This window comes from Nicotiana tomentosiformis, chromosome 7 (assembly GCF_000390325.3).
Source record: "Nicotiana tomentosiformis chromosome 7, ASM39032v3, whole genome shotgun sequence".
Taxonomy (NCBI): Eukaryota; Viridiplantae; Streptophyta; class Magnoliopsida; order Solanales; family Solanaceae; genus Nicotiana; species Nicotiana tomentosiformis.
Genome location: NC_090818.1, coordinates 117,631,991 through 117,659,106, shown reverse-complemented (window position 1 = coordinate 117,659,106; position 27,116 = coordinate 117,631,991). Strand labels below are relative to the sequence as shown.

Below are 27,116 nucleotides of genomic sequence, written 5' to 3'. Positions count from 1 at the left end.
AAGCTCAAGAGATTTCTGTTTCAATAGGAGAAGTGATCTTTGGTACAATGTGTGAATGTCCCTTGTGCTTACAATAATCCCCCTCTTTATAATAGAGGGATCCTATTTTGTATACAATAATAAAAAATATATAGTGAAGAGCCCATGATGAATTATTTTTTCCCTAATTCCTGTCAAGATTCTCTCTCTTAGTGTGGTTACAATGGCCTTTGGTTGTGAGCTCGATACTGACTCGAACTCGATATTGGATCGGGCCATCGGCCTCGACTCGAGCTCGATTCTAACTCGGAGTTTTGACATTCGGGGTGAGTGTCGGTCGGTCTGTGCGTCTCCGGTAACCTTCGCATTGCCTCGTGGTTTGTTTTGGTTATGTGTCCGATAATGACACCGAGCCAATCCTTGATCGGTCTTGGAGCTCGAATTATGACGCTCTCACTTCGGACCTCGACCTAAGCTTACGCAGATACCTTCCGATCGAAGTATTATTATCTCGACCTGTCCGTACGATTGACTAATAGGATTCGACCGTATACAAAAATATTGAGTATTTGTTTTTACTTTCGTCATTTCCCATATGCTTCATGCGTTTTGTAATCCTCTAACTAGAAACTTCCTATTTAAAGAAAGTTCTGAAGTGCATTTTCCAGTGTCTTTCACTATTCGTTTTTTCAAAAACTTTAATTAGTGCTTCTATCTCTCATTATATATATTACGAACCCATCTCCAAAACACCTCAACCCCGGTGTAATTTTTGGTTCTCTTTTCAAGTTAAGACAGATCCTAATACTTAACACTAGTTCCAAAAGCATTTTGAAATTTGTGCTTTTGGTTATATATTATTAGTAATTGGCAAAAGCTCATAAATCTGAAGTTCTTTTATGTTCCAAATGGGGAAGAAAGTAGTTCATTCTAAGTTTTCGATTGAGCTAGCCCCTCCTACTCTCATTTCACCTAAGAAGAAGACTTTTAATGGTCCTTGCTTAGAGACAATCACTGAGGAAACCACTCTGAGGACGATGATGCAGAGGCCGAGCAAGCCTATCAATTGCAGGTTCGGTAGCATTCAATAACTTTGCATATTGTATTTGTATTTGAAAATTCATTAAATATTTGACTACGAATCTAGTAACTAAGACAAACTATGGGTTCTATGACAAATTCAGAATTCATAAACTTCAAATCCTAGCTCCGTTTCTGCGACGATAAATAATAATTTATGAATGTTTGCTGAGCCTTGAAGCAATAGAGACTGGAATTTGTAATTACGAATGATTTTTAGTTCATTGGCGATATATGGATGTTTTTTTAATTCTGATGCCAAATATATTTTCACTGTCTGTATGTGTGTCTTTTTTTTTTTTTTTGTATACTTGTTACAGAGTTACAATTTCTTCCTTGTTTATTCTTTAGCTATGTGTCTGTCAACTCTCTCGTCATTTGGTTAGAATATAAAAGGTCCGGATCAATTAGTCGAGCTGCATATGAATTGACCCAAGCATGACTACCAACAGCAATAGCTGCGCCGCAATCCCTAAAAAATTGTGACCGGCTATGTAATTCTCATTGATTATGTTACTTCCATTTAACCCCTGTACTATGAGAAAAATGGGTTAGGGACATTGAGGTGGCATGCCACGTGACATCCACTTCATCAAATGTTAATGTCATGTAGGATTTGATGTCCATATTGGACAAACTTAACAAAATAGGGATATATTTGAACTAATAGTATAACGGCATGGATATATTTGGACTCAAAGTATAACGAGTGGTATATTTAAATCTTTTCTCATAATACAGAGGTATACTTGGCCCTTTTCTATTCAAAAAATTTGGTGACTATCACTGAGGCAATATTAGAATTTTATTCTGTCACCAAATCCATGACAACAAATCTCTAAGGGAAAAATTTGATTTTTGGTGGTAAACTGCCAATTAAATACTAATTTCAAGATATTAGCTAGGTAAGAGAGAAGATTTTGTTGGAGTGGAAACAACTGATAAAGGGAGGGAAATGGCAGCTTAACTGCTGAAATCAAGAAGAATTAACCCAAATATCAGTCCATCGTGTTAAATTAAAAATAATCAATGAATATGTAATATAGATATAATTTATATAGAATATATATATAATTGTATATAATTTATCTGACTAGAAAAAGTAAACACAAAATATGACCGGCTATTTGTTTAACAATATGGGCTTGGCCCAATAACAATTCAACGTCAAGCTCAACTTCGTCCAGCAATCAGGCACGACTGTCTAGGGTATGGGAAGAAGAAAATACTCCAATTTGATTTTATGTGTCTTAATTTTTTATTTAATTCATTTGATCAGCCTTGATACCAGATGATCACAAGTCAGAATATATTTTTAGTATGTTCTACACGTATTTTATTTAAGAGCACAACATTCAAAAGTGTTCTTTATACTTTAAAATTTTGTAACAAATTAAACTAAGACGCAAAAAATGAAACACTAGGCAATAAGTTGACTAAAATACAAAGTTATATGGTCTCTCAATCCCAGCCACTGACTTATTCGGATGGTGTTTATTAGTGGTTGATATCTTAAATTTTGGAAGTTGAAACACAAAAGTAAATATGAAATACCCCCAAGAAAAAATGTGTAATACTCCTAATTAAGAAATTATATTTTCCACATGCTTCATGCTTTCATTTTCTTAATCAGAAACTTCCAAGTTGTACTCCTTCTATCCCAAATTAATATTCATTTTAACTAAAGAAATTTGTTCCAAAATAATTATAACTTTCAAATTTCAAGCATAAGGAAAATTACAGCCTTGCTCATTCGATTATTCTGAATCTCAAACAAGCATAAAGAAAATTACATAAACACAAACAGAAAACAAGCAAGGGAAACAAAAAGAAAAGCAGCGCTGACAAATATTTGGCACATTTAAAACAAGTGTCAAACAGCCAAGAACACTCTACTAAATGAAAAGCATAATTTAGAGAGACTTCTTCTCAAATATACAATTGCAGATTCTCGTGATAAATTAGGCATTGCTCCTGAATGAACCAAGAGCTTTGACTGCTCCAGCCCTCAATATGAATTGATGGTAAAATGCAGCAATTGCAGCTCCAATAAAAGGTCCAACCCAGAAAATCCACTGTCACATTCAACACAAGTCAAAAGTTAACATTAATTCCTTGCTATAAGATCCAACAAAAGTAAGTTCTTTTTACACTGTCAGTAAAGGGGAACGTTGGCATGACTGGTAAAGTTGTTGTCATGTGACTAGCAGGTCACGGGTTCATGCCGTGAAAATAGCCTCTTACAAAAATGCAGAATAAGGCTGCGTACAATAGACCCTCATGGTCCGGCCCTTCCCCGGACTCTGCGCATAGTAAGAGCTTAGTGTACCGGGTTGCCCATTTTACTATTAGCATATTTTAACCTTTTAAATCACTTAGAGGTTGTTTGGCAAAGCTTCTAGGAAGCCCAAAGGACTTTTTTACGTAAGAAAAGTACTTTTTGAAAATTTTGACATGTTTAGCCAAAATAAAAGAAAAGTGTTCTTCAGCTAGAAACATTTTTTCTACTTTTGGAGTGAATTCCAAGATGCAAAGCAAGAAATTAATTTGTTTTGGACAAAAAACTTTTTACAATAAATTACTCAGCCCTACATGAACGCGGAATACTTTGTACACCAGACTACTTTTTATTATAGTATTTTAAGGGGAAAAAATACATAAAGGGAAAAATATATTCAAGTGGTTTTAAACAAAAAAAAAAAAGTGGAGTATTTGCTTACTTGGTCATCCCATGCCTTGTCTTTACCATAAATAACAGCAGCTCCAAAACTTCTAGCAGGGTTAATACCAGTTCCAGTTATAGGAATTGTGGCCAAATGAACCATAAACACAGCAAATCCAATTGGAAGTGGTGCCAACACCTTTAATTAATCACATTAAAAATCAAAATTATCAACCCAAACCATCAAAAATAGCATTAAAATTAAGTAACTAAAAAGTAACAAAATTATACTTACAGGAACATGAGAGTCTCTAGCATTTCTTTTAGGATCAGTAGCAGCAAAAACAGTGTAAACAAGAACAAATGTGCCAATAATTTCAGCACCCAAACCTGTACCTGAACTATAACCATCATTCAACGTATTAGCACCACCACCATACTTAACATAGTACGCCTTCTGAAATGCCTTAACCAACCCGCAACCACAAATGGCTCCTAAACACTGAGCCAACATATACATAATTGCACGAACCAACGACACTTTCCTAGCCAAGAATAGTCCAAATGTAACAGCAGGATTAATATGTCCACCAGAAATACCAGCAGTGCAATAAACAAGGACAAAAATCATGCCCCCAAATGCCCATGCAATTCCAAGAATACCAACACCACCACATTGTTCGCCCTTATGGTCAGGGTCAGTTTGGCTCTTGTATCCAATTACAGTGAGGACAGTGATGTAGAGAAATAATAAAGTGGCTATAAATTCAGCTATTATGGCTCTGTAGAAGGACCATTTTCCTAGTTCCTCAGGGTCAATTAAGGGTGCAGGGGGTGGGTCTTGGTAGTCTTTTGGGGCGTATTCCGTGCCAACTTCAGTGTCCTTAGCCATTTGTTCACCAAAAAAAAGACTCATAAGATGTTAAAGTTGAGCTTTGCTAATTTTGACAGAGGAGAATGTAGTGGAGTTGCTAAGGAGTGAAAGGGTGTATTTATGGAGAAGCTTTGGATTTGGTATGAGTAATAATTTAAGGCTTCAGTTTCAGCTGCCCCATCAAACTATTGTTTCCATTTTCTTTTTCCTTTTAGTGGTAAAGAGACCCCACCTCTAACTCGAGGGTCGGCAAATTCGTGGGATAATCAAAATTGGCCTACCGAAACTAATTATATTTGCTAGCTAAAAAATATATAAAATATGTATATTGTTATAAAATAAAAGTAACTTAGTAAAACATGAACAAGACATGTTATTATGAAATAAAAGCAATTTAGTAAAACATGAACAAGAAATGGAGATAGAGAGAAGGAAGAGATTTTCTTCTTCAATTGTATGTATTTTCTTATCTATTACAAGGCCTTTATATAGGTATGAAAAGTAAAGAAAAATATATCATTGAATATAAAAATATGTCATTGAATATGTCATTAAGCATTTGAGAAGATCATGGAGGAAGAGTAGACATCCACCATAATTTGATTTTTCTTATAACAACTACCTATTTGTGTAAAGATCTCAATTTTGTCATTAAAACCTTATTAGGAAAAAACCCTATGGAAAAAAAAATTCCAGTGAAGGAAAAAGAGTACACATGTTTAGAAATCTGTCTTTTGGTTGCCTCGTTAAAAACCTTGCAAGGAAAACTCAGTGGGACAAAATCTTGTAAGGGAAAAAGAGTACAACGTGTATTAACTCCCCCTGATGAGAGCATCAATTCACATCCTTGAGCCTTCGCATCCCAATCTTATACATTAGTTTCTTGAAGGTTGACGTCGATAGAGATTTGGTGAACAGATTAGCCATATTATCACTTGAACGGATCTGTTGCACATTGATATCACCATTCTTTTGAAGATCATGTGTGAAAAATAACTTTGGTGAAATTTGCTTTGTCCTATCCCCTTTATAAATCCTCCCTTCAATTGGGCTATGCTTATTGCATTGTCTTCATACAAAATTGTGGGTAGTTTGTTACACTTCAAACCACATTTGTCTCGAATAAGGTGTATTATATACCTCAATCATACACATTATTCTCGACTTGCTTCATGAATAGTAATTATCTCAGCATGATTAGATGAAGCAGCCACGATTGATTGCTTAGTCGATCGCCAAGATATGGCAGTGCCTCCACATAGCCTATTTGAGATCAAACCTTGTGTGGGTCATATAAATACCCAGCATCGGCATAACCAACAAGATCGGGACTACAATCATTGACATAAAATAATCTCATATCGGTAGTCCATTTTAGATACCGCAATATGTGTTTGATTCCATTCCAATGTCTCCTTGTAGGAGCAGAGCTATATCTTGTTAAGACATTAAGTGAAAAAGTTATGTCAGACCTTGTAATATTAGAAATATATATTAGTGCACCAATTGCACTAAGATATGGTACTTCGGGACCAATAAGCTCTTCATTATTTTCATGAAGTCGGAATGGATGTGCTTTATCCATATATAATCGCTTTAAAATTATTTTAGTGTATGCTGATTGATGGACAAAAATTCTATCTTTCATATACTCAATTTGTAGACCAAGACAAAATTATGTCTTTCCAAGATCTTTCATTTCAAATTCTTTCTTTAAATAGTCTACTGCTTTAGGAAGCTCTACTGCTTTAGGAAGCCCCCTAGAAGTTTCAATGATATTTAAATCATCAACATATACGGTGATTATAACAAATTTAGATCCAGATCTTTTTATAAAGATACAAGGACAAATTGAATCCTTCTTGTACCTTTCTTTCAACAGGTACTCACTCAGGCGACTATACCACATGCGCCCTGATTGTTTCAATCCGTATAAGAATTTTTGAAGCTTTATTTAATAAATTTCTTGGAAACCTTAATATGCTTCAGAACAATTTAAATCTTTCAATGATTTTCATTATACACATATCATGTTTTTCTTGTATTGCCAGATTAAAACCTGAAATGGCGACATCTACCACAGGAGAACATGTCTCTATATAATCAATGCCAGGATATTTACAAATTTTTTTGTGACACAAGTCGTCTTTATGTTTATCGACTTGCCTTTTTTTTTTTCCGCACAAGAACGCATTTATACCTCCACTAGCTTTATACTTTCAGGTGTTGGGACTATCCGTCCAACTTCATATTTTTCAGGTGAAATCAATTTTTATTGCATATTTTTCATTTGGTCAATCATTTATCTGTCCAAATTTTATGATAGATTTGAGCTCAAGATCCTCGTCAATATTAATAATATTGAGCATTACATTATATTAACAATATCGTCGACGATCATTTTATATCGGTTCTACTATTACCCAAAAAAGACATAACTTATTGAGATCTCTTTATCTTATTATTTTCAGGTACCTGAGCCTTTTCCATGAGGTCTTATGAAGTGTTATGTCGTGGTGCTCTTCTAGAGCACTTGCCTCCTTATTATGACCATCTTGAATATTTGCTCCTCTCCTTTTTTAAGGAGTTTTATCTTTGGAACCGATTAGTCTATTATGCTTCATGCATGCCATAGACTCTATTCATTATGAACTTTATTTTATTTGGAGCATTAGCAGCTGAATATGATATTTAACTTTTGGTCAGCAAATACGTCTGGCAATAATTTGCAAATGAATTATCCCTTTAACTTCAAGTTCACATTTTCTCATACGGGGATCTAGATGTACTCATAATAATTCATTACATGCATTACTTTTTCGGCTGCTCATTTTCTTCCCCTATTGTTGGGATCACCGACACATATCCTTAGCCTTATTTGGGGATCCATTTTTGTACATTGTGATGGAACAATTAAATCATATAGCACATTCATATTTCTAGATGGAAATTATTTGGTTCCTGACCCTGAACCGATTGTGATAGGGAGAACTTATCTTAAGCTAGATGAGTACAAGTGCTATTGTATATTAAATAATACATCACATACCAAATTTTATTTTGGCAATTTTGTTCTCATAACTAATGGTTTAGCTATAATTGAAGGCATACAATTTCTGCTAAACCAACTTGAATTTAAACCAGTATTATCAAGATAAATAATTATAATTTATATTTTGGAACTATGCTCTAATAATTTGAGCAATCAATCTTGCAAAAGTCAAACTGTAAGTTGATAACAAATGCACATGTGACTAAAGAATAGATGCATCTATTAAAATCATATAATAGTAAACGGTCGACATGGCAGGTGACTGGGCCCATATATTTATCAACTTTTATTAGTTCCAGAAATCAAAGGATTCAATCCCAACTTTAACTGATATATCATGAGAATAAGCAGCACAAGAGAATTCTTGAAGAATCTTATATTTCTTCAATATATGTCAAATATAATTCTCAATTAATTTTTCGCATTATAATTGAACCAAGATGGTCAACCGGTCATACCAACTAATATTTATTTTAGTAAACCTCTAGTTTACTTGTGATATATGATTCCATCATCATGTTTATATTTGTGTAGTACAAATAAAAAAAATCGGGTAATCTTTCATATTTATCCGTTATGATTATAGAAATATGAAAATATGAAAATATTCAATATTTTTTTCATTTATAGTCTCAATATGCCAACCACTTTGACTTATACATTTGGAACTCAAAAAGTTTCTTTTGAGACTTTACAATATCAATGTTGTGCATACTTTTATTCATCCGGGTAGTAACAAATTAATTTTTCTGGAGCTCTTAATAACTTTTGTACTATAAGATCTTTTGTCACACCATTCATATAGTAAATGTCTCCTTCATGGAGAAAATTATATCATAATAAATTGTCATTGTCAAAATCATCATAAGCAAAGTCATTTTTTTTTTGCTTTAATTTTGCCTTTAATAACCTTCTATAAGGCATCATTTTTTTTGCTTTAATTTTGCCTTTAATAACCTCCTATAAGGCACACCAAAATATTTTTTGGCGTATCACATGTACGCGACCAATGACATATTCATGTAACCATACAATAATATTTATTCTCTTTATTTCACTCAAACCTGCCTCAGATGTGAGTTGTGTGGTATTCATCCAATCATGCATTGCATGTCTTTATTCATTACTTTTATCACATATTACAACATTCATCTTTAGGAATGGGTCTGCATTCTCAATGCTTATCACAAGTCACATTCTCTTCAATGAATGTATCATAATCGGCGGCGTGCTTTATTATTTTGCATGCCAATTTGATAGTAAATATATCCTTCACATTTTGAAGAACTATTATTATTATTGTGAAGGCAATGTTTACCTCTTGAAATAAACAATTCATAATGTCATTTGGATATAATTCTCAACAATAAACTTTTGTTTACTCAAATCAGCTAAGTAATTAGTGTCAAACAGATATATAAAAATATAAAATAATATTGAAAATTCACATGTGGTCTTTGCTGCAATAAGCTCACTTCAAGATGAAAGTGATATGACTAGAACATTAAAGAAAAATAATGTATCAAATAGAATAATATAGTACTACTAGTTACCATGCACTTTTATGGAAACTAAGTATTATGCTCTCTAGAAAAACAAAGAGATATATCAGAACCTTTAATTAAAAAAATTATTGACAATATTTTTAACATTAATGAAAAAGTCAATACTGGAATGACTCTACCATCTTGTTGCCTCCCACATCAGTTATAAAATAGGAGCAGTTATGTATTTTAAGTCACAAGAAACTAAACCTTTTTTTTTTTATTTAATGGAGTATACTAAGAATATCGTGTACAAATAATGAAAAATTGGATTGCAGAGATACAAAATCACTCAATTTTTTAATATACGAGAATTAAAAGTTTTGATCGGCCAATGCTAATTCAAAATATTTTTTCTATTTGGATCGTATATTTATTTATCAATAACGTATGCTAGTTGTGCTATTAAGATTACCCGAGAGAAATTTACCTCACATTACCTTTTTAAAAGTCAGAATGGCGCATGATGGTCAAGCATATATTTTATAAGAAAACGTTCAGTTAAAGAAAACTTTACATAAGGTTCTTGCTTCTTCTTTTTTTTGTAACTAAGGAACCAAAGTTCCTCAAATAACTTTGCAAAAGCTGTAGTAGCTCCCCAATTTTTTGTACTTCTTTTGGTCTTTGGTTTAGTACGTAACTCTTGGCTGCATCATTATATACTTATGATTCTTATAATAAGATCTATATAACCAGGATACGAGATGAAAGAGATCAGACCAAACTTACAACAAATATTAAAAACTCGTTCATTGAAATGGATATTGATAATGCAACAAAATAAAATAAGTAAAACATGGAGTAGTAATTAGTTTACATTTAAGTATTTTCCTTTATAAAGTAAAACACTTAAGAATATGAATGGATTTGTAAGAAAAAAATACTTAGCATTGGAAACTTTCATAACAAATAAAGAACCTATTAGAAAAATGAATTAATTAAAAAGGATTAGAAAATGTATCTTAGCATTAGCATTATATGCCTTATCACAGTGTACTGGTCTCCTCAACCTTATTGTTACTTCAGTTATGATTGATACCATTCTTTGAAATTGCTAAATGAGAAAGAAAAGCTTATCTCTTCAAGATGAATATTAGGCACGGCAGGAACATGCCTTTTATGATGTAGGACAATTTTGTAGATGTAAGTAACTCAATTGATTAGGGCATCGTGCTGATAACGTGTTATAAAATAAAAGCAACTTAGTAAAACATGAACAAGATATGTTGTTATGAAATAAAAGCAATTTAGTAAAACATAAACAAGAAATGGAGATAGAGAGAAGGAAGAGATTTTCTTCTTCAATTGTGTGTATTTTCTTATCTATTATAAGGCCTTTATATAGGCATGGAAAGTGAAGAAAAATATGTCATTGAATATAAAATTATGTCATTAAGCATTTGAGAAGATCATGGAGGAAGAGTAGACATCCACCATAATTTAATTTTTCTTATAACATATATAAAATATATCAATACAAAAACATATTTATTTTGTCGTATATTATTTTTAAGAGCGGCAAAAAATATACGCCCAATTTTATATTTTGTCCTTAAAATTATTAGTGACAAGTTGCAGGAGTTAAGCCTATCATTCATTATCAATTTAACAAAAAAAAAAAAAAGCAAAAAGAGGAAATGTTGGTTCTAGAAAAGTAAAGAATCTTGCAAATGACATCAAAGAAAAAACAAACTTATATCAAGGCAAATATTTATCGGAAACAAAAAAAAAATTCCAAGAAAAGAAGATTTCAAAATTGTAGGCCCCTACCAATACCATAGTCCATAGACAAGAAAATAGAAGGACATGTTAGGCCCCTACTAATACCATAGACGAAAATGGCCATAAACGACATATCAAATCAAATGGCTACAAGTGACAAATTACACAAACCGACCATGATTATGAACCATTTCTTTTCTTTTGATGGATTGGTCCCTACTGGACCGTCCAGTCCAACTTAGCCCACATATCCTCTTTCATCTAACCACTAATCTCTCGCCACATCAGCAGCAGCCACCAGATCTATATTTTTTCCCCTATTTTTTTTTTTATTTCATAACAAAAATAATTTTATATACAAGGCTCAAACATGAAACTTTTGATTAATGATAAATGAGTTCTCATCGCTCCACCTAACACTTTTGGTGATTCCCTAAATCTCCATCACATAGAGGATCGGAGAAAGTGGTAGAGGTAAAGGGACAATAAAATCATATCTTTATATAAATAATTGATCATATTTATTATTTACTTACAAGTCAGTATATATAGATTATATACAATTATACATATATTATATGACGTATGAATATATCCGTCGATTATTTTAAGTATCGGATAAAATAACAATTTAGATTAATTCTTCAAATAAAATTAATCTACATCTATTTTGTTACACACTTTCACTGCCAATAACAGATTCAAACTACACAGCAAAATTCGATAGCTTATTATGTCCAGCAATTCTCACGCATACATTTGACAGAACTAACTATGTCTAGCTTGTAATATAATATAATATATGTCTTTAAAAGAAATTGGCACATTTATGAGAACAAAGTACATCAAATCTTGAGTTTTGTCACTGCCCACGCACCACTAATCTATGAAATCTTGGTAGTATATTGTCGTTTGAGTTTGTTTAATCAGAAAATATGCGCTAATTAGGGGAACGTCTAGGTCATCAATTTTGAAAGAGCCAAAAAAAAAGAGAAGAATATAGAGGCTTAATAAGAATGTGCTAATTAAATAGGGAAACGTCATCGTCACCAATTTAGGAAGAGCCAAAAAAGATAGTAGTAGAGATAACTGGTGAAAAAGATTGCCATGTGTCGAACATGTAGAGATCAATAGAAGAAAATACAATAATCGTGAATATACATGTGTTATATTTGTCTTTGTGGACGATATTGAATAGTCGGTGTGCTATGTTTTTCTTCAGTGAACCTCCACTTTAGTCTGCGCCAATTATTGAAAAAGTTGCGTCTCTAACTTCGCACAATTTCATCATTAATGTGCCATTGATCTTTAACAATTCTTCTGGATGGATAATCTTGTGATGAATAGCAGAATTTGATAAATTAAACAGGAAAAGACAGTTCGATATACAAGTCAAACTCGTAACTTATATGTCATACAAATATAACTTTTATGTTTCTCCAATGCTCCACTACAAAAAAAAAAATAAGACCTTTATTTGGACTACAACAAAGTACTAGTCCAATAGCCTTATGAGCCGTTGAAAGACAAAGTGATAATAGTAGGAGCGGGCAAACAAAGAATGTCGTTGTTTATGATTTGCCAAGCTGGGCCAAAGAAAGCCGTCCTATCCTACTGGATTAGGACTCCAAACTCATTTCATGGAGTTGTGCATGCAATTTACGTATGGGAATGATAAACCTGTTCTCTACAAGTGAGATTTAGTTTCAAATCTTAGAACATATATACATTTAAATGGTTGAACATCATGAATGCGACCCTGCAATTATCCGAGAAATCGTTACAATTTTTTTAAAATTATATAGTGTACCTAAGTACGTACCGAGGTTGTAAGATAAAGGTGAAAGATGATAAAGGTGGATGTGGGGGAATAGATAGTTGAACGAGCGAGATATAACTGTTGAAAAATTAGTGATATCTCAAAAGGTAATGTCCATCTTGGTTTGGAAAATATTTTCTTCTTGAAGTATTATTTATATTTACTTATTATTTATTAAATTATTTTATATTTAATAGAGTCAAACTAGCTGTTAACTAGCCGTTGAAGTAACACCTATGTAAACATAGCCTTTGGAGAGCTAAAGATATACTTTCTAATACAACTTTCCAAAGCTTCTTCTTCCTTCTATATGCTGGGTTTCTTTCATGAGTTTTCTTCTAATTTTGTTTCCAGTTTATAACTGGAAGAGCTTGTTGAATCCTGGAGGATACGCCTAATTTTATTCTTTACGACTGTGTGAGCGAAATATCCTTAAGGACAGTGTTATTGACACGCCTCAAGCTTTGATAAATCAAATATTTTTCCAACAATCTTAAGGATATTTACACGATGTTATGATGGAGAATATACCAATTATAATATTTTCGCTGATTCTCCTATGCTGGATGCACAAACTATTCTAGTCATTGTTCTAATTCCACTCGGCAATATATCGATGTTCAATGTTGATAACTTGGTACTGTTTTCTCCCAGTTATCTATAATTTTTGATAAAATGGTATTCATTCTTTTTGTTCCCTTTTATCTGTATGAGATTTAGTTTTATATTGGTTACCACTCACCTATATAAAAATTATATATAATTTAAAATTAACTAGAACCTTGGTTGTATAGTATATGGTGTAGTTTGTTTGCATTTTATCTGCTTAGTTGATACATATAAGATCGAAGAAGGTGACTCTCTTAAGTTTCTGTAAATTTTATTTTTTTGAATTGATGGAAAAGGTCATGTTGTACTTTTGTTTCCATTAGTCTTTAAAATAATGAAAAAATTTATGTTAATTTGATATAGTGGAAATGATATTAAGTTGTCTTATAATAGATAAATATAAAGAAGAAAAATCATCTACCTTACTTATGTTTCTCATCTTATTAGTGTCATATCAACTAGATATATTCTACTTCTTTAAGAACATTTACCCATCTTTTAATTAAAATGTTACTTTCTTAAAATATTTGTTGATGATAATATAGTATTGGTAGATGTTCATAATCTTGTGAGATCTTAATATTTTGCCTTACATTTATTCAAATATGGCATAACTAGTTTTATTTGAGCCATGATAATATTAATTCGGTCCTCTAAATAAAGTAATTTAAAATAATTTATAAGTGGCACATTAGCTACTCTAAGGTGCTATGAGGTCTTGATTTCTTTTGTATGAAAAATAATTAATGTAAATAAACTACTACAATGATGTGATGTAGCCAGAAATAATACTTGAGATAAGACGTTCATATTCTTCTGAATCTAATAATATAGCTAAATAGAAGAAAAATCTTCGGGGTGAAGCTATATTATTAGCTTGTTATTTATAAAGTAGAACTCTTTATGAGTTGTGAAAAGGTTATCTCCTTAACCTGAATTTTTTGAAATTGTGGGGGACCATGGTGTGCAGAGCTATATAGCCTAATCCTAAGAAGGAAAAAAAATGAGAAAAATTATTTATTAATGTTATAATAAAGCTTTACAATATTGAGATTTTTTTGTGGCAAAAATTTGTATTGGAAGATCAAAAATATGTTGTATTTCTGGCTTTGAAAAGTTATGCTGCTTTAGGTCTCTTAGTCATTTGGGAGAAGAAATCGTTGAATTATGACCCGTTTCCTACTGATTTGAGATATTTCTGTAGAAGTTAAAGTTTCTTCTATATTTAGAAAATTTTATTTTGGTACTTGACTATGAAAGATACAAAAAGAAAATAAATTCTTATGTATTGAAAGATGTTTCAAAAGGCACTAATTAAATGATGAAATCAAGGATATATTCATGTAATTTAACCAAAATCAAGTAAGAATCACTTACCCCAATCACTCCTTTGAAAATCTCTCCAACAGTGTTCTCAATCCGAGCTCCCAAAATCAAATTGTGAAATAAACTCAAACCCTCATTTTTTAGACTTTAAATTCTGCCCAGATGTCCCTTCTACGCGATCGCGGGAAAAGCTTCGCGATCGCGAAGCATAAACTCAACTTCCCCAGAACTTAACTCTACGCGATCGCATTAACACCCACGCGATCGCGGACATACCCACGCGTTCGCATAGAACAACGCGCGTGACCAGCTCATGCCTCATTTCCTCTTCGCGAACACGGCTTAGACCACACGTTCGCGATTCACTGCTTCCTCCAGCTTACACGATCGCAGACCAAAACTCGCGATCGCATAGAACAAAACCTCAGCTGCTCAAAATAAGCCTACGCTATCGCGTATAAGGAAACCAGACCTACAATATCAGCTATCACCTAAGTCCAAATTTCAATCTGTTAGCCATCCGAAATCCACCCGAGGCCCTCGTGACCTCAACCAAACATACCAAGAAGTCCTAAAATATCATACAAACTTAGTCGGGGCCTCAAATCACATCAAACAACATCAAAAATACGAATTGCACCCCAATTCAAACCTAATGAACTTATGAACTTCTAACTTCTACATTCGATGCCGAAACCTATTAAATCAAGTTTGATTGACCTCAAATTTTGCACACAAGTCATAAATGACACAACGGACCTATTCCAACTTTCAGAACCAAAATCTGAGCCCAATTACCACAAAGTCAACTCTCGGTCAAACTTCTTAATTTTCAAAACTTCTAATTTTTCAACTTTCGTCATTTCAAGCCAAATTCTACTACGGACCTCCAAATCACTATCCAGACACACCCCTAAGTCCAAAATCACCCTACAGAGCTATTAGAACCATCAAAACTCCATTTCGGAGCCATCTACACATAAGTTAACATCCGGTCAAACTTTTTAACTTAAGTTTCCAACCTTGAGACTAAGTGTCTCAATTCATTCTGAAACATCCCCAGAACCAAATCAACTACCCCGACAAGTCACATATCAATAATTGAGCATAAGATAAGCAGTAAATGGGGGAACGGGGCTACAACACTCAAAACTACCGGCCAGGTCGTTACATCCTCCCCCTCTTAAACAAACGTTCGTCCTCGAATGGGTCTAGAAACATACCTGGAGTCTCAAATAGGCATGGATATCTGCTCCGCATCTCCCACTCAGTCTCCCAATTAGTCTCCTCAACTTTCTGACCTCTCCACTACACCTTCACTGAAGCTATGTTCTTTGACCTCAACTTTCGAACATGCCAATCCAAAATGGCCATCGGCTCCATATCATAAGTCAAATCACCATCCAACTGAACCGTGCTGAAGTTTAAAACATGAGACAGACCGCCGACATATTTACGGAGCATAGAAGCATGAAACACTGGATGAACACTCGACAGACCAGGCGGCAAGGCCAACTTATAAGCCACATCTCCAATCCTCTGAAGCACCTCAAATAGACAAATGTACCGAGGGCTCAACTTTCCCTTTTTCCCGAACCTCATAACACCTTTCATGGGTGAAACTCTGAGTAGTACCTTCTCCCCAACCATGTAAGAAACATCACGAACCTTCTGATCGGCGTAGCTCTTTTGTCTAAACTGCGGCTGTAATGACCCAGCCGGTTATTTTGAGTATTACAGTCTTGTTCCCCCATTTACTGCTCAATTTATGCTTTACAGTTGTTATGTGACTTGCCGGGGTAATTGGTTCGGGTCCAGTGAGATTTTGGAATGAATTGAAACACTTAGTTCCAAAATTTAAAGCTTAAGTTAAAATAGTGATCGGATATTGACTTATGTATAAACGACCCCGGAATAAAGTTTTGATGATTTCAGTAGCTCTGTAAAGTGATTTGGGACTTAGTAGCATGTCCGAAAATTATTTTAAAGTCCGTAGTTTAATTAGGCTTGAAATGGCCAAAATAGAAATTTAAGTTTGGAAGTTTAACCGGGGAGTTGACTTTTTGATATCGGAGTCGGAATCTAGTTCTGAAATTTTTTATAGATCTGTTATGTCATTTATGACTTGTGTGTAAAATTTAAGGTCAATCGGAATTAATTTGATAGTTTTCGACATTAAATGTAGAAGTTAGAAATTCATAAGTTTATTAGGTTTGAATTGGGGTGTGATTCGTGTTTTTGATATTGTTTGATGTGATTTGAGGCCCCGACTAAATTCGTATGATATTTTAGAACTTTTTGGTGTATTTGGTTGAGGTCCCGAGGGCCTCGGGTGAGTTTCGGATGGTTAACGGATCAAAATTTGGACTTAAATAGCTGCTGGAATTTTTCTGCTGGAAATCGGGGGCAGAAATCGAAGGCAGGATCAAAGCCATGATCGATGGTAGGATCGAAGCCATGATCGAGGACATGATCGAAGCCATGATCGATGGCAGGATAGAAGCCATGATTGAGGGTAGGATCAAAGCCAGGATCGAGGGCAGGATCGAAGCCATGATCGAAGGCAAGATCGAGGGCAGCGATCGGGGGCAACAACGAGGGGTAGGTCTGGACATAAACTTTAAGTTATAAAAATGGGACTTTGTCCTAATTTCCATTTTTTATAAATTGGAGCTTGGGGAGAGGATTCTAACTCGGATTTGGTCAATATACACGAGTATATCATTATTTTCATCATTTAATTAGTGCTTTGAGATGGAAATTTGGGGAAACTTTTAGAAATCTCATAAAACAAATTATTGAGATTTCGATGTCGATTCGGAGTCGGATTTGAGTGAAACTAGTATAGTTAGACCCGTAATTGAATGGGTTGTCGGATTTTATAAGTTTCGTCGTATTCCGAGACGTGGGCTCCACGGGCAATATTTGGATAAAATTTCATATTTTTGATGGAAAAATTGTATTTTCATATGGAATTAATTCCTATAATTTGTATTGACTGAATTGAATTATTTGTGACTAGATTCGAGGCTTTCGGAGACCATTTCACGAGGCAAGGGTATAGCGAAGTAAGAAATTACACGGTTTGAGGTAAGTAACACTTCTAAACTTAGTTCTGAGGGTATGAATCCCTGAATTTGGTGTTATATTGTTTGGAGGTGACGTACACGATATGTGATGAGCGTGTGGACGTGCACCATAGAAATTGTGATTTGAATTAATCCTGTGAAATTGTAAAATTAAAGAATCATGTTATTATTTGATCATTTTCCATGTGTTTGGGGAAATTGAGTTGAGGCTCTTATTAAAGATCATATTTAGAATATGTGCCGATATTTTGGGACCCGTGGGGTCGTGTTGCTGTTGAATTAATTATTTAAAAATGTACATTTCACACTCAGTCACATTCGTCCATTGAGAGGATAATTATGGGATCGAGCTGCGCCGTAGCAGGCCATATTGGCTTTATATATATTATTATTATATGGATCGGCACTGCCCGCCTGCAGCAGGCCTTATAGGCTTTATTACTATACGGATCGGGACTGCCCGTCTGCACTGGGCCATATCGGCTTCATATCACGCTTGGGCTGAAGGAGCCCCTCCGGAGTCTGTACACACCCCTAGTAAGCGTAGATGATTATATATTCAGGATAGACTTCCCAGGGCATGGACTTGCCTTACTTATTTATATTATGATAAATTTTCCTAGACATGGATCTTGTCCGTATCACTTATATTAGGGTATAAATTTCCCAGGGCTGGATTGGCCTTATACGGTACTGAGTGACTGATTGTCAGTCGATGTGTATGTATATACGAGATGGAATATCCCTGGGCTTGATTGACCATAAACAGTACCGAGTGACTGAATAAATTGTAACCAGTAGTACATGAGGTCTTTCCACTTAGATGTCATATTCCTCATATCATGCAATATTGATCTATTTTTGCTTGTACTGAGTTTAACTATTGAACTTGAAAGCATGCCTACACTTATGCACCATTATTTATGTACTGGATTGTACCTGCAGAGCTCATCACTACTTTCAGCCCAGAGGTTAGTCTTGTTACTTATTGAGTTGGTTGTACTCATACTACGCTCTGCACCTCATGTGCAGATCCAAGTGCTTTTGGATACGACGACCATTAGATTTAAGAGTGCTATCAGTTGGAGACTATCAAGGTAGCTTCCTGGAGTCTACTGACCTCGACTCTCTTTCTTTCAGATATTATATTGCTCTATACTTTCAAACAGTATTTTATCAGTCAAACTTTAAAACTCACTTAAGTTGACTTTGGTCAATATTTTGAGCCAACAAATTGGGATCGGTGTTTTGACGGTCCCGGTGGGTCCTTATCGTGATTTAGGACTTGGGCGTATGTCCGGAATCAAATTCGGAAGTTCTTAGCTCGAATTATCGCCATTTGACGAAAATTATAAGCTTAAAGGCTTAAAGATTTTTTAAAGTTTGACCACAAATTGACTTTTATTGATATCGGGGTCAGAATCCGATTCTGAAAATTAGAATAGATCTGTATCATCATTTATGACTTGTGTGTAAAATATGAGGTCAATCGAACTTGATTTCATAGGTTTCAGCATTGAATGTAGAAGTTGGAAATTGTTAGTTTTATTAGGCTAGAATTGGGGTATGATTCATATTTTTAGCGTTGTTCGATGTGATTTGAGGCTTCGACTAAGTTCGTGTGATATTTTTGGTGTGATTGGTTGAGGTCCTAGGGGCCTCAGGTGTGTTTCGGGGTGAGTTTTGAACGAGTTTGGGCATTTCGGCACTCTGATGATGTTCTAGGATTATTTGGAGTGCGGGGACACATTTTGGAGTGCTGAGGCAAAACCTCATATTCGGACATTAGAGGAAAATTGCAGACCTCAGAGGAAAATTGCGGACCTCAGAGGAAATATGCGGACCGCAGAAATCCTCTTGCGGCTGCAGAAAGGAGTATCTGCAGGTTCGATGGTCTGACTTCGGAAGCTTATATCATTTTGATCTATAAGGAATTTCGAAATGATCCAAAAATAAAAGGATTAGACCTTTGAGTCTAGTTTTCGTAAAATTAAACCATTCATCATTTGGACATTTGTAGCGAAAGTTATGGTCAATTTACTGAAATCTAGTTGTGCAGTCACCGCAGAAGTGCGACCGCACAATTTGGATTGCGGCCGCGAAACTTGGAATGTGCGGTCAGCACATTGGGAGATCAGATTGGTACCATATAAATAAGGGTTTCATCTCATGTTGTATTTTTGGACTTTGGGAGCTTGGTTTGTGGCGATTGTTCGTGGAGTTTCCAAGAAATTCATCGGGGTAAATGTTTCTAACTCGAATTTGGTTAATATACATGAATATATCATTGTTTTCATCATTTAATTAGTATTTTGAGATAAAAATTTGGGGGAAATTGTAGAAATTTCATAAAATGAATTTTTGTGATTTGAATGTCGATTCGGAGTCGGATTTTAGTGAAACTAGTATGGTTGAATTCGTATCAGAATGGGTGTTCGGATTGTGTAAAAATTATGTCTGGTCTCGAGAGGCGAGCCACACATTGGCTTTTGGTTCACTTTTCCGAAAATGACTTACATTAAGTCTCTTTCGGATTTTGAATAATTTCTAAAGCTCTAACTGAATTGTTGGCCAATAATTTGGTAGGTTTGATTGGTTTGGAGACTAATTCAAAAGGAAAAGTTGTGGTCGAGTGATCACTTGAAATTGCAAAATAAGGTAACTGTCGTGGTTAACCTTGACTTGAGGGAATAGAACCTTGAATTATTTGTTACGTGAATTTCATGTATAACAACGTATAGGCGAGGTGACGAGTGCTTATACGTCGTCAAATTGATTGTTTGCATATTTATCTAAAAATAATAAATTATTTTAAATCATGAATTAATTATTATATTAATTATTTCTCTCATATTCCTTGTCCAATATTATGTCTTGAATTTATGCTATAATTTCTACATGCTTATTTGACTTATGTGTATTAATTGCTACTTGACATTTAGCATATTAAATATTAAATTGGCTATCTTTCTCCCCGATTTCCATAATTTATTGCTACTTATCATTACTTATTTCCTGAATAAATCATAATAATTGTATGCTTTGATGCCTAATAATTTCTTATTAAATGTGGTATTTATTGGGGTATTTTTACATTTAAGAGTTGTTAAGTTTATATTGTTGGAGCGGGTTGCACGCCGCAAAGGATTTTATTTTAAGTTTATATTGTTGGAGCTGGTTGCACGCCGCAACGGAATTTATTCGAAAGATTATATTATTGGATCAGGTTGCATGCCGCAACAGATTTTATTTTAAGTTTATATTGTTGGAGCGGGTTGCACGACGCAATGGAATTTATTCGAAATATTATATTGTTGGATCGGATTGCACGCCGCAATGGATTTTATGTTAAGTTTATATTGTTGGAGCGAGTTACACGCCGCAACGGAAATAAATTGAAGGATTATGATTGCTGAATTGACTTCAATTATTGATATGATTTACCCATCTTACCTCTATTCTTGTTATTATTCTTGTTATTATTATTATTATTATTATTATTATTATTATTATTATTATTATTATTATTATTATTATTATTATTATTATTATTATTATTATTATTCTTGTTATTATTCTTGTTATTATTATTATTATTATTATTAATATAATAATAATAATAATAATAATATTATTATTATTATTATTATTATTATTATTATTATTATTATTGCGTACAGGTTAATGTAAGCGGTCTGCCTTAGCCTCGTCACTACTTCGTCGAGGTTAGGCTCGGCACTTACAGAGTACATGGGATCAGTTGTACTCATACTACACTCTGCACCTCTTGTGCTGATAACGGAGTTGGTCCCAACGGCGTACTGTATATTTGCTCGGATTCAGCTATCAGAGGAGAATTGAGGTATAGCTGCACAACGTTCGCAACTCTGAAGTCCCCTTCTACTTTATCTTAGTTGTGTGCTTTCTTTCAGATAACTTTATTTTATTCAGACCCTTGTTTGTATTATTCTAGAAGCTCGTGCATTTGCGACTCCAGTTCTGGGATGGTATTTAGACATCGTTATTATTTTGGTTTGTTCATTTAAAATTCAGATATTATTCCGGTTGTGGTTTCTTTACTATTCAATTAAGATGAATTGTTAAAAATGGTTAAAATTATTCTAACGTTGGCTTGCCTAGCAAGTGAAAAGTTAGGCGCCATCACGTTCCCGAAGGTGGAAATTTTGGGTCGTGATAAGTTGGTATTAGAGCACTAGGTTACTTAGGTCTCACGAGTCACGAGCAAGCTTAGTAGAGTCTGAAGGATCGGTACAGAGATGTCTGTACTTATCTCTCAGAGGCTATGAAGTTTAGGAACAATATCACTTCTTTCTTTTTCTGTCGTGTGATTTTATTCTATCATCGATGATTGAACCATACTATTCTTGTTCTCTCACAGATGGCGAGAACATGTACTACATCTACCGCCGTACAGGAGCCAGAGCCCTCGGTGGCAACTATGACTAGGGGCAAAGGCCAAGGCCGAGATCGCGCCGGAGGCCGAGACCGAGGTCGCGCCAGAGGCCAAGGCAGAGGCAGAGCCCAGCCTCGAGCTCGAGCAGCAACACCTGTTGTGGAGCCTCAGGTGGATTTCAAAGCGGAGGTTCTAGCTCAGACTGTACCCGTTGGACCGGTTTAGGTCCCAGAAGAATTTATAGCTACTCCAGTACTTTAGGACGCTCTAGTCCGTTTGGTGAGCCTAATGGAGGGTGTGGCCCAGAATGGTACATTTCCAGTGGCACCAACCATCTCACAGGCTGGGAAAAGAGCACAAACTCCCACTACTCCCGCTCCGGAGCAGATAGCTCCCCAGTATCAGGCTCCAGCGGTCCCGCCAGTTGGGATAGTTTAGCTAGTTATTGCGGCGCAGACCGGTGATAGGCCCACCATGTCTTCTGAGGCCTTATTGAGATTGGACAAATTCACTAAGCTCTTTCCAGTTCACTTCAGTGGTACACCTACTGAGGACTCACAGGACTATCTTGACCGCTGCCATGAGGTACTGCGGAACATGGGAATAGTTGAAAGCAACGGGGTCGATTTTGCTGTGTTTCAGATGGCTGGTTCCGCCAAGAGGTGGTGGAGAGATTATGTATTTGCTAGACCAGCGAATTCGCTTACACTTACCTGGGAGCAGTTCTCACAGCTATTTCTGGAGAAGTTTAATCCTATTACACTGAGAGAGGAATACCGCAGGCAGTTTGAGCGCCTCCAACATGGTAGTATGACTGTTACCCAGTATGAGACCCGATTTATAGACTTAGCACATCATGCCATCATCATGCTTCCTACTGAAAAGGAGAGAGTGAGGAGATTCATTGATGGACTCACTTATACTATCAGGCTTCAGATGGCCAAAGAGACAGGGAGTGATATTTTCTTCTAGATAGCTATGAATATTGCTAGGCGGATCGAGTTAGTTCGTGCTCAAGAGATAGGGACAGTGTCAGATAAGAGGCCCTATTATTTCGGTAATTTCAGAGGCGCCTCATCTGGAGGCAGGGGTACTTATGGTAGGGGTCATCCTCCCAAGCCATTTTATTCAGCACTTCAGACATCTCACGGTGCTTCAGGGGGTCATGGTCCTATTATGCCTTACTCTGGGCAACCGATATTTAGTGGATATCCAACTCCTATCAGTGCACCACCTCTCCAGAGTCACTACAATGGTTATCCGGCCTGTTTGGGTCAGCTTCAGCAGCTACGACAGCAGGATGGGTGTTATTAGTGTGGGAACATTGGTCACATCAGGAGGTATTGCCCTAGGTTGTCGAGAAACAGATCTCAGCAGGATTCTCGTGCCATCATACCGGCACTGGTTTCTCCACCGCCCGCCTAGCCAGCTAGGGGCAGGGGTCAGCCAGCTAGAGGTGGAGGCCAGGTTGTTAGAGGTGGAGGCCAGCTAGTTAGAGGCCGTCCCAAAGATGTAGCTCTGAGTAGTGGGGCCCAGTCTCTATTTTATGCTTTTCCAGCTAGGCCTGAGGCCGAGTCATCCGATGTCGTGATCACAGGTATTGTTCCAGTTTGCCATAGAGATGCTTCAGTTCTATTTGATCCATGATCTACTTATTCCTATGTGTCCTCCTACTTTGCTTCATATTTGGCTGTGCCTCGTGATTCTTTGAGTGCTTCTATGCATGTGTCCACGCCGGTGGGGGATTCTATCATTTTAGATTATGTCTATCGTTCGTGTGTGGTTACTATTGGGAGTCTTGAGACTAGCGTGGATTTTCTACATCTTGATATGGTAGATTTTGATGTCATCTTGGGTATGGCTTGGTTGTCATACGATCATGCTATATTGGATTGTCACGCCAAAATGGTGACCTTAGCCATGCCGGGGTTACCTCAAATAGAGTGGAAAGGGACTCCTGGCCATTCCACCAGCAGGGTTATCTCTTACGTGAAAGTTTGACGTACGGTCAAAAAGGGGTGTTTAGCTTAATTGGCTTATATCCGCGATCCTAGTGCGGATGTTTCTTCTATGGATCCAGTCCCAATTGTCCGTGAGTTTCTAGATGTATTTTCTGCAAATTTGTCGGGGATGCCACCTGATAGAGATATTGACTTTTGTATTGATTTGGCTCCAGGCACCCAGCCCATTTCTATTCCACCATACTATATGGCCCCGCCGGAGCTAAAGGAATTGAAGGAGCAGTTACAAGACTTGCTTGACCAGGGATTCATTAGACCTAACATCTCTCCCGGGGGTGCACCCATGTTATTTGTAAAGAAGAAATATGGTTGAATGCGGATGTGTATAGATTATCGGCAGTTGAACAAGGCTACTATCAAGAACAAGTATCCGTTGCCAAGAATTGATGAATTATTTGATCAACTTCAGGGTGCCAAGATGTTTTCAAGGATCGATTTGAGTTCTGGTTACCATCAGTTGAATACTAGGGCATCCGATGTCCCTAAGACAGCTTTTCGGAATCGGTATGGGCATTATAAATTTCTAGTGATGTCATTTGGGCTGACAAATGCCCCAGCAATATTTATGGATTTAATGAACTGGGTATTCAAGCCCTATTTGAATTCTTTTATGGCTGTATTCATTGATGATATATTGATTTCCTCCAGCATTCGAGAGGAGCATGGGCAACATCTTCGGATTGTGCTTCAGACTTTGAAGAATAATCAGTTATATGCCAAATTTTCAAAATGCGAATTTTGGTTAGACTCAGTTGCCTTTTTGGAGCATGTTATATCGGCAGAAGGAATAAAGGTGGATCTTAAGAAGATTGAGGCAGTTCATAATTGGCCTAGACCTACTTCAGCTATAGAGATCCGGAGTTTCCTGGGTGTGGCAGGTTATTATCACCGATTCGTGGAGGGATTTTCATCCATAGCAGGCCCACTGACCAAATTGATCCAGAAAGGTGCCCCATTCAGATAGTCAGACGAGTGTGAGTGGAGCTTTTAGAAGCTCAAGACTGCATTAACTACGATGACAGTGTTGGTATTGCCCACAGGTTCGGGATCTTATACGGTGTATTATGATGTATCTCGCATTGGTCTTGGTGCAGTATTAATGTAAGATGGCATGGTGATTGCATATACTTCGCGGCAGTTGAAAGTTCATGAGAAGAATTACCATATTCATGACATAGAATTAGCAGCCATTGTTCATGCGCTGAAGATTTGGAAGCATTACCTTTACGGTGTCTTGTGTGAGGTATTCACTGATCATCGTAGTCTACAGTATCTGTTCAAACAAAAAGATCTCAATTTGAGGAAGAGGAGATGGTTGGAGCTATTGAAAGACTATGATATCACCATTTTGTATCACCCCGGAAAGGCCAATGTGGTGGCCGATGCTTTGAGTAGAATGGATGTGAGTATGGGAAGCCTTGCGTATATCTCGATTGGTGAGAGGTCATTAGATGCAGATGTTCAGACTTTCGCCAATCAGTTTGTGAGGTTAGATGTTTCAGAGTCCAGTCGTATTGTAGCTTGCACAGTCGCTCAGTTTTCCTTGTACGAGCGTATCAGAGAGCGACAATATGATGATCCTCATTTGCTTGTCCTTAAGGACACTGTGTGATATGGTGGTGACAAACAGGTTGCTGTATGGAAAAATGGAGTTATGCGAATGCAGGGTCGTATTTGTGTGCCAATTGTGGATGGGCTTCGTGAATTAATTCTTGAAGAGGCCCACAGTTCCCGGTATTCTATTCATCCGGGTGCAGCCAAAATGTATCAAGATTTGCGACAATATTATTGGTGGAGGAGAATGAAGAAGGATATAGTTGCATATATAGCTCGGTGTCTAAATTGTCAGCAAGTCAATTGCGAGCATCAGAGACCTGGTGGTTTGCTTCAGAAGTTAGAAATTTCTGAGTGGAAGTGAGAGCGTATCACTATGGATTTTGTTGTTGGGTTTCCACGGACTCAGAGAAAGTATGATGCAGTATGGGTCATTATGGACAAGTTGACCAAGTCAGCACATTTCATTCCAGTAGCAGTTACCTATTCTTCAGAGCGGTTAGCGGAGATTTACATCTGCGAGATTGTCCGCCTTCACGGTGTGCCCATGTCTATCATTTCTGATCGAGGTACGCAGTTAACCTCGCACTTCTGGAGGGCTGTACATTGTGAACTAGGCATGCAGGTTGAGTTGAGTACAACATTTCATCCTCAAACGGACGGACAAGCCGAGCGCACTATTTAAACATTGGAGGTTATGATTCGCGCTTGTGTTATGGATTTTGGAGGTTCTTGGGATCGATTCTTAGCTCTTTCGGAGTTTGCCTATAATAACAGCTATCAGTTAAGCATTCAGATGGCTCCATATGAAGCATTATACGGGAGGCGATGTCGTTCGCCAGTTGACTGGTTTGAACCGGGAGAGGCTCGGTTTTTGGGTACCAATTTGGTACAAGATGCCTTGGATAAGTTCAAGATTATTCAGGATCGACTTCGCACAGCTCAGTCTAGGCAAAAGAGTTATACCGACCGTAAAGTTCGTGATGTTGCATTCTTGGTTGGAGAAAGAGTATTGCTCCGGGTTTCACCTAAGAATGGCGTAATGAGGTTCGGAAAGAAGGGCAAGTTTAGCCCTAGGTATATTAAACCCTTTGAAATTCTTAAAAGGGTAGGTGAAGTATCCTACATGCTTGAACTACCACCTAGTTTATCAGCAGTTCATCCGGTGTTCCATGTGTCTATGCTCCGAAAATATCATGGTGATCCGTCCCATGTGTTAGATTTCAGCTCAGTCCAATTGGACAAGGATTTGACTTATGAGGAGGAGCCAGTAGCTATTCTAGCTCGGCAGGTCCGATAGTTGAGGTCTAAGAATTATCCATCAGTTCGAGTACAATGGAGAGGTCAGCTGGTTGAAGCATTTACCTGGGA

At 36.2% G+C, this 27,116-nt stretch overlaps 3 protein-coding genes across 3 annotated transcripts; 2 read left to right on the top strand and 1 right to left on the bottom strand.

Moving 5' to 3' along the window:
• Positions 1-2,749: 2,749 nt before the first annotated feature.
• Positions 2,750-4,714, bottom strand: LOC104115872 (aquaporin PIP2-1-like). The gene is made up of 3 exons (XM_009626590.4): positions 4,017-4,714; positions 3,780-3,920; positions 2,750-3,134 (listed from the first exon to the last, which is right to left on the bottom strand). The coding sequence occupies exons 1-3, from the start codon at positions 4,635-4,637 to the stop codon at positions 3,021-3,023; spliced, it is 876 nt and encodes a 291-aa protein (XP_009624885.1). The 5' UTR covers positions 4,638-4,714; the 3' UTR covers positions 2,750-3,020.
• Positions 4,715-22,644: 17,930 nt separating this feature from the next.
• Positions 22,645-23,142, top strand: LOC138896262 (uncharacterized). Its single transcript, XM_070181058.1, has one exon. The coding sequence runs from the start codon at positions 22,645-22,647 to the stop codon at positions 23,140-23,142; it is 498 nt and encodes a 165-aa protein (XP_070037159.1).
• Positions 23,143-25,302: 2,160 nt separating this feature from the next.
• On the top strand, positions 25,303-25,803 carry LOC138896261 (uncharacterized). Its single transcript, XM_070181057.1, has 2 exons — positions 25,303-25,434; positions 25,558-25,803. Exons 1-2 carry the CDS (start codon positions 25,303-25,305, stop codon positions 25,801-25,803), a joined length of 378 nt encoding a protein of 125 aa, XP_070037158.1.
• The last annotated feature ends 1,313 nt before the right edge of the window (positions 25,804-27,116 follow it).

What these genes read in the sequence shown, in the direction of transcription:
- LOC138896261 (XM_070181057.1), top strand. Translation starts at nt 25,303, where the DNA reads ATGGTGATTGCATATACTTCGCGGCAGTTGAAAGTTCATGAGAAGAAT. An exon ending in TTTACGGTGTCTTGTGTGAG is followed by an intron (nt 25,435 to 25,557) that starts GTATTCACTGAT and finishes CACCCCGGAAAG; the next exon opens with GCCAATGTGGTGGCCGATGC.
- LOC138896262 (XM_070181058.1), top strand. Translation starts at nt 22,645, where the DNA reads ATGTCTTCTGAGGCCTTATTGAGATTGGACAAATTCACTAAGCTCTTT.
- LOC104115872 (XM_009626590.4), bottom strand. Translation starts at nt 4,637, where the DNA reads ATGAGTCTTTTTTTTGGTGAACAAATGGCTAAGGACACTGAAGTTGGC. An exon ending in CTAGAGACTCTCATGTTCCT is followed by an intron (nt 3,921 to 4,016) that starts GTAAGTATAATT and finishes GATTAATTAAAG; the next exon opens with GTGTTGGCACCACTTCCAAT. An exon ending in ACAAGGCATGGGATGACCAA is followed by an intron (nt 3,135 to 3,779) that starts GTAAGCAAATAC and finishes TGAATGTGACAG; the next exon opens with TGGATTTTCTGGGTTGGACC.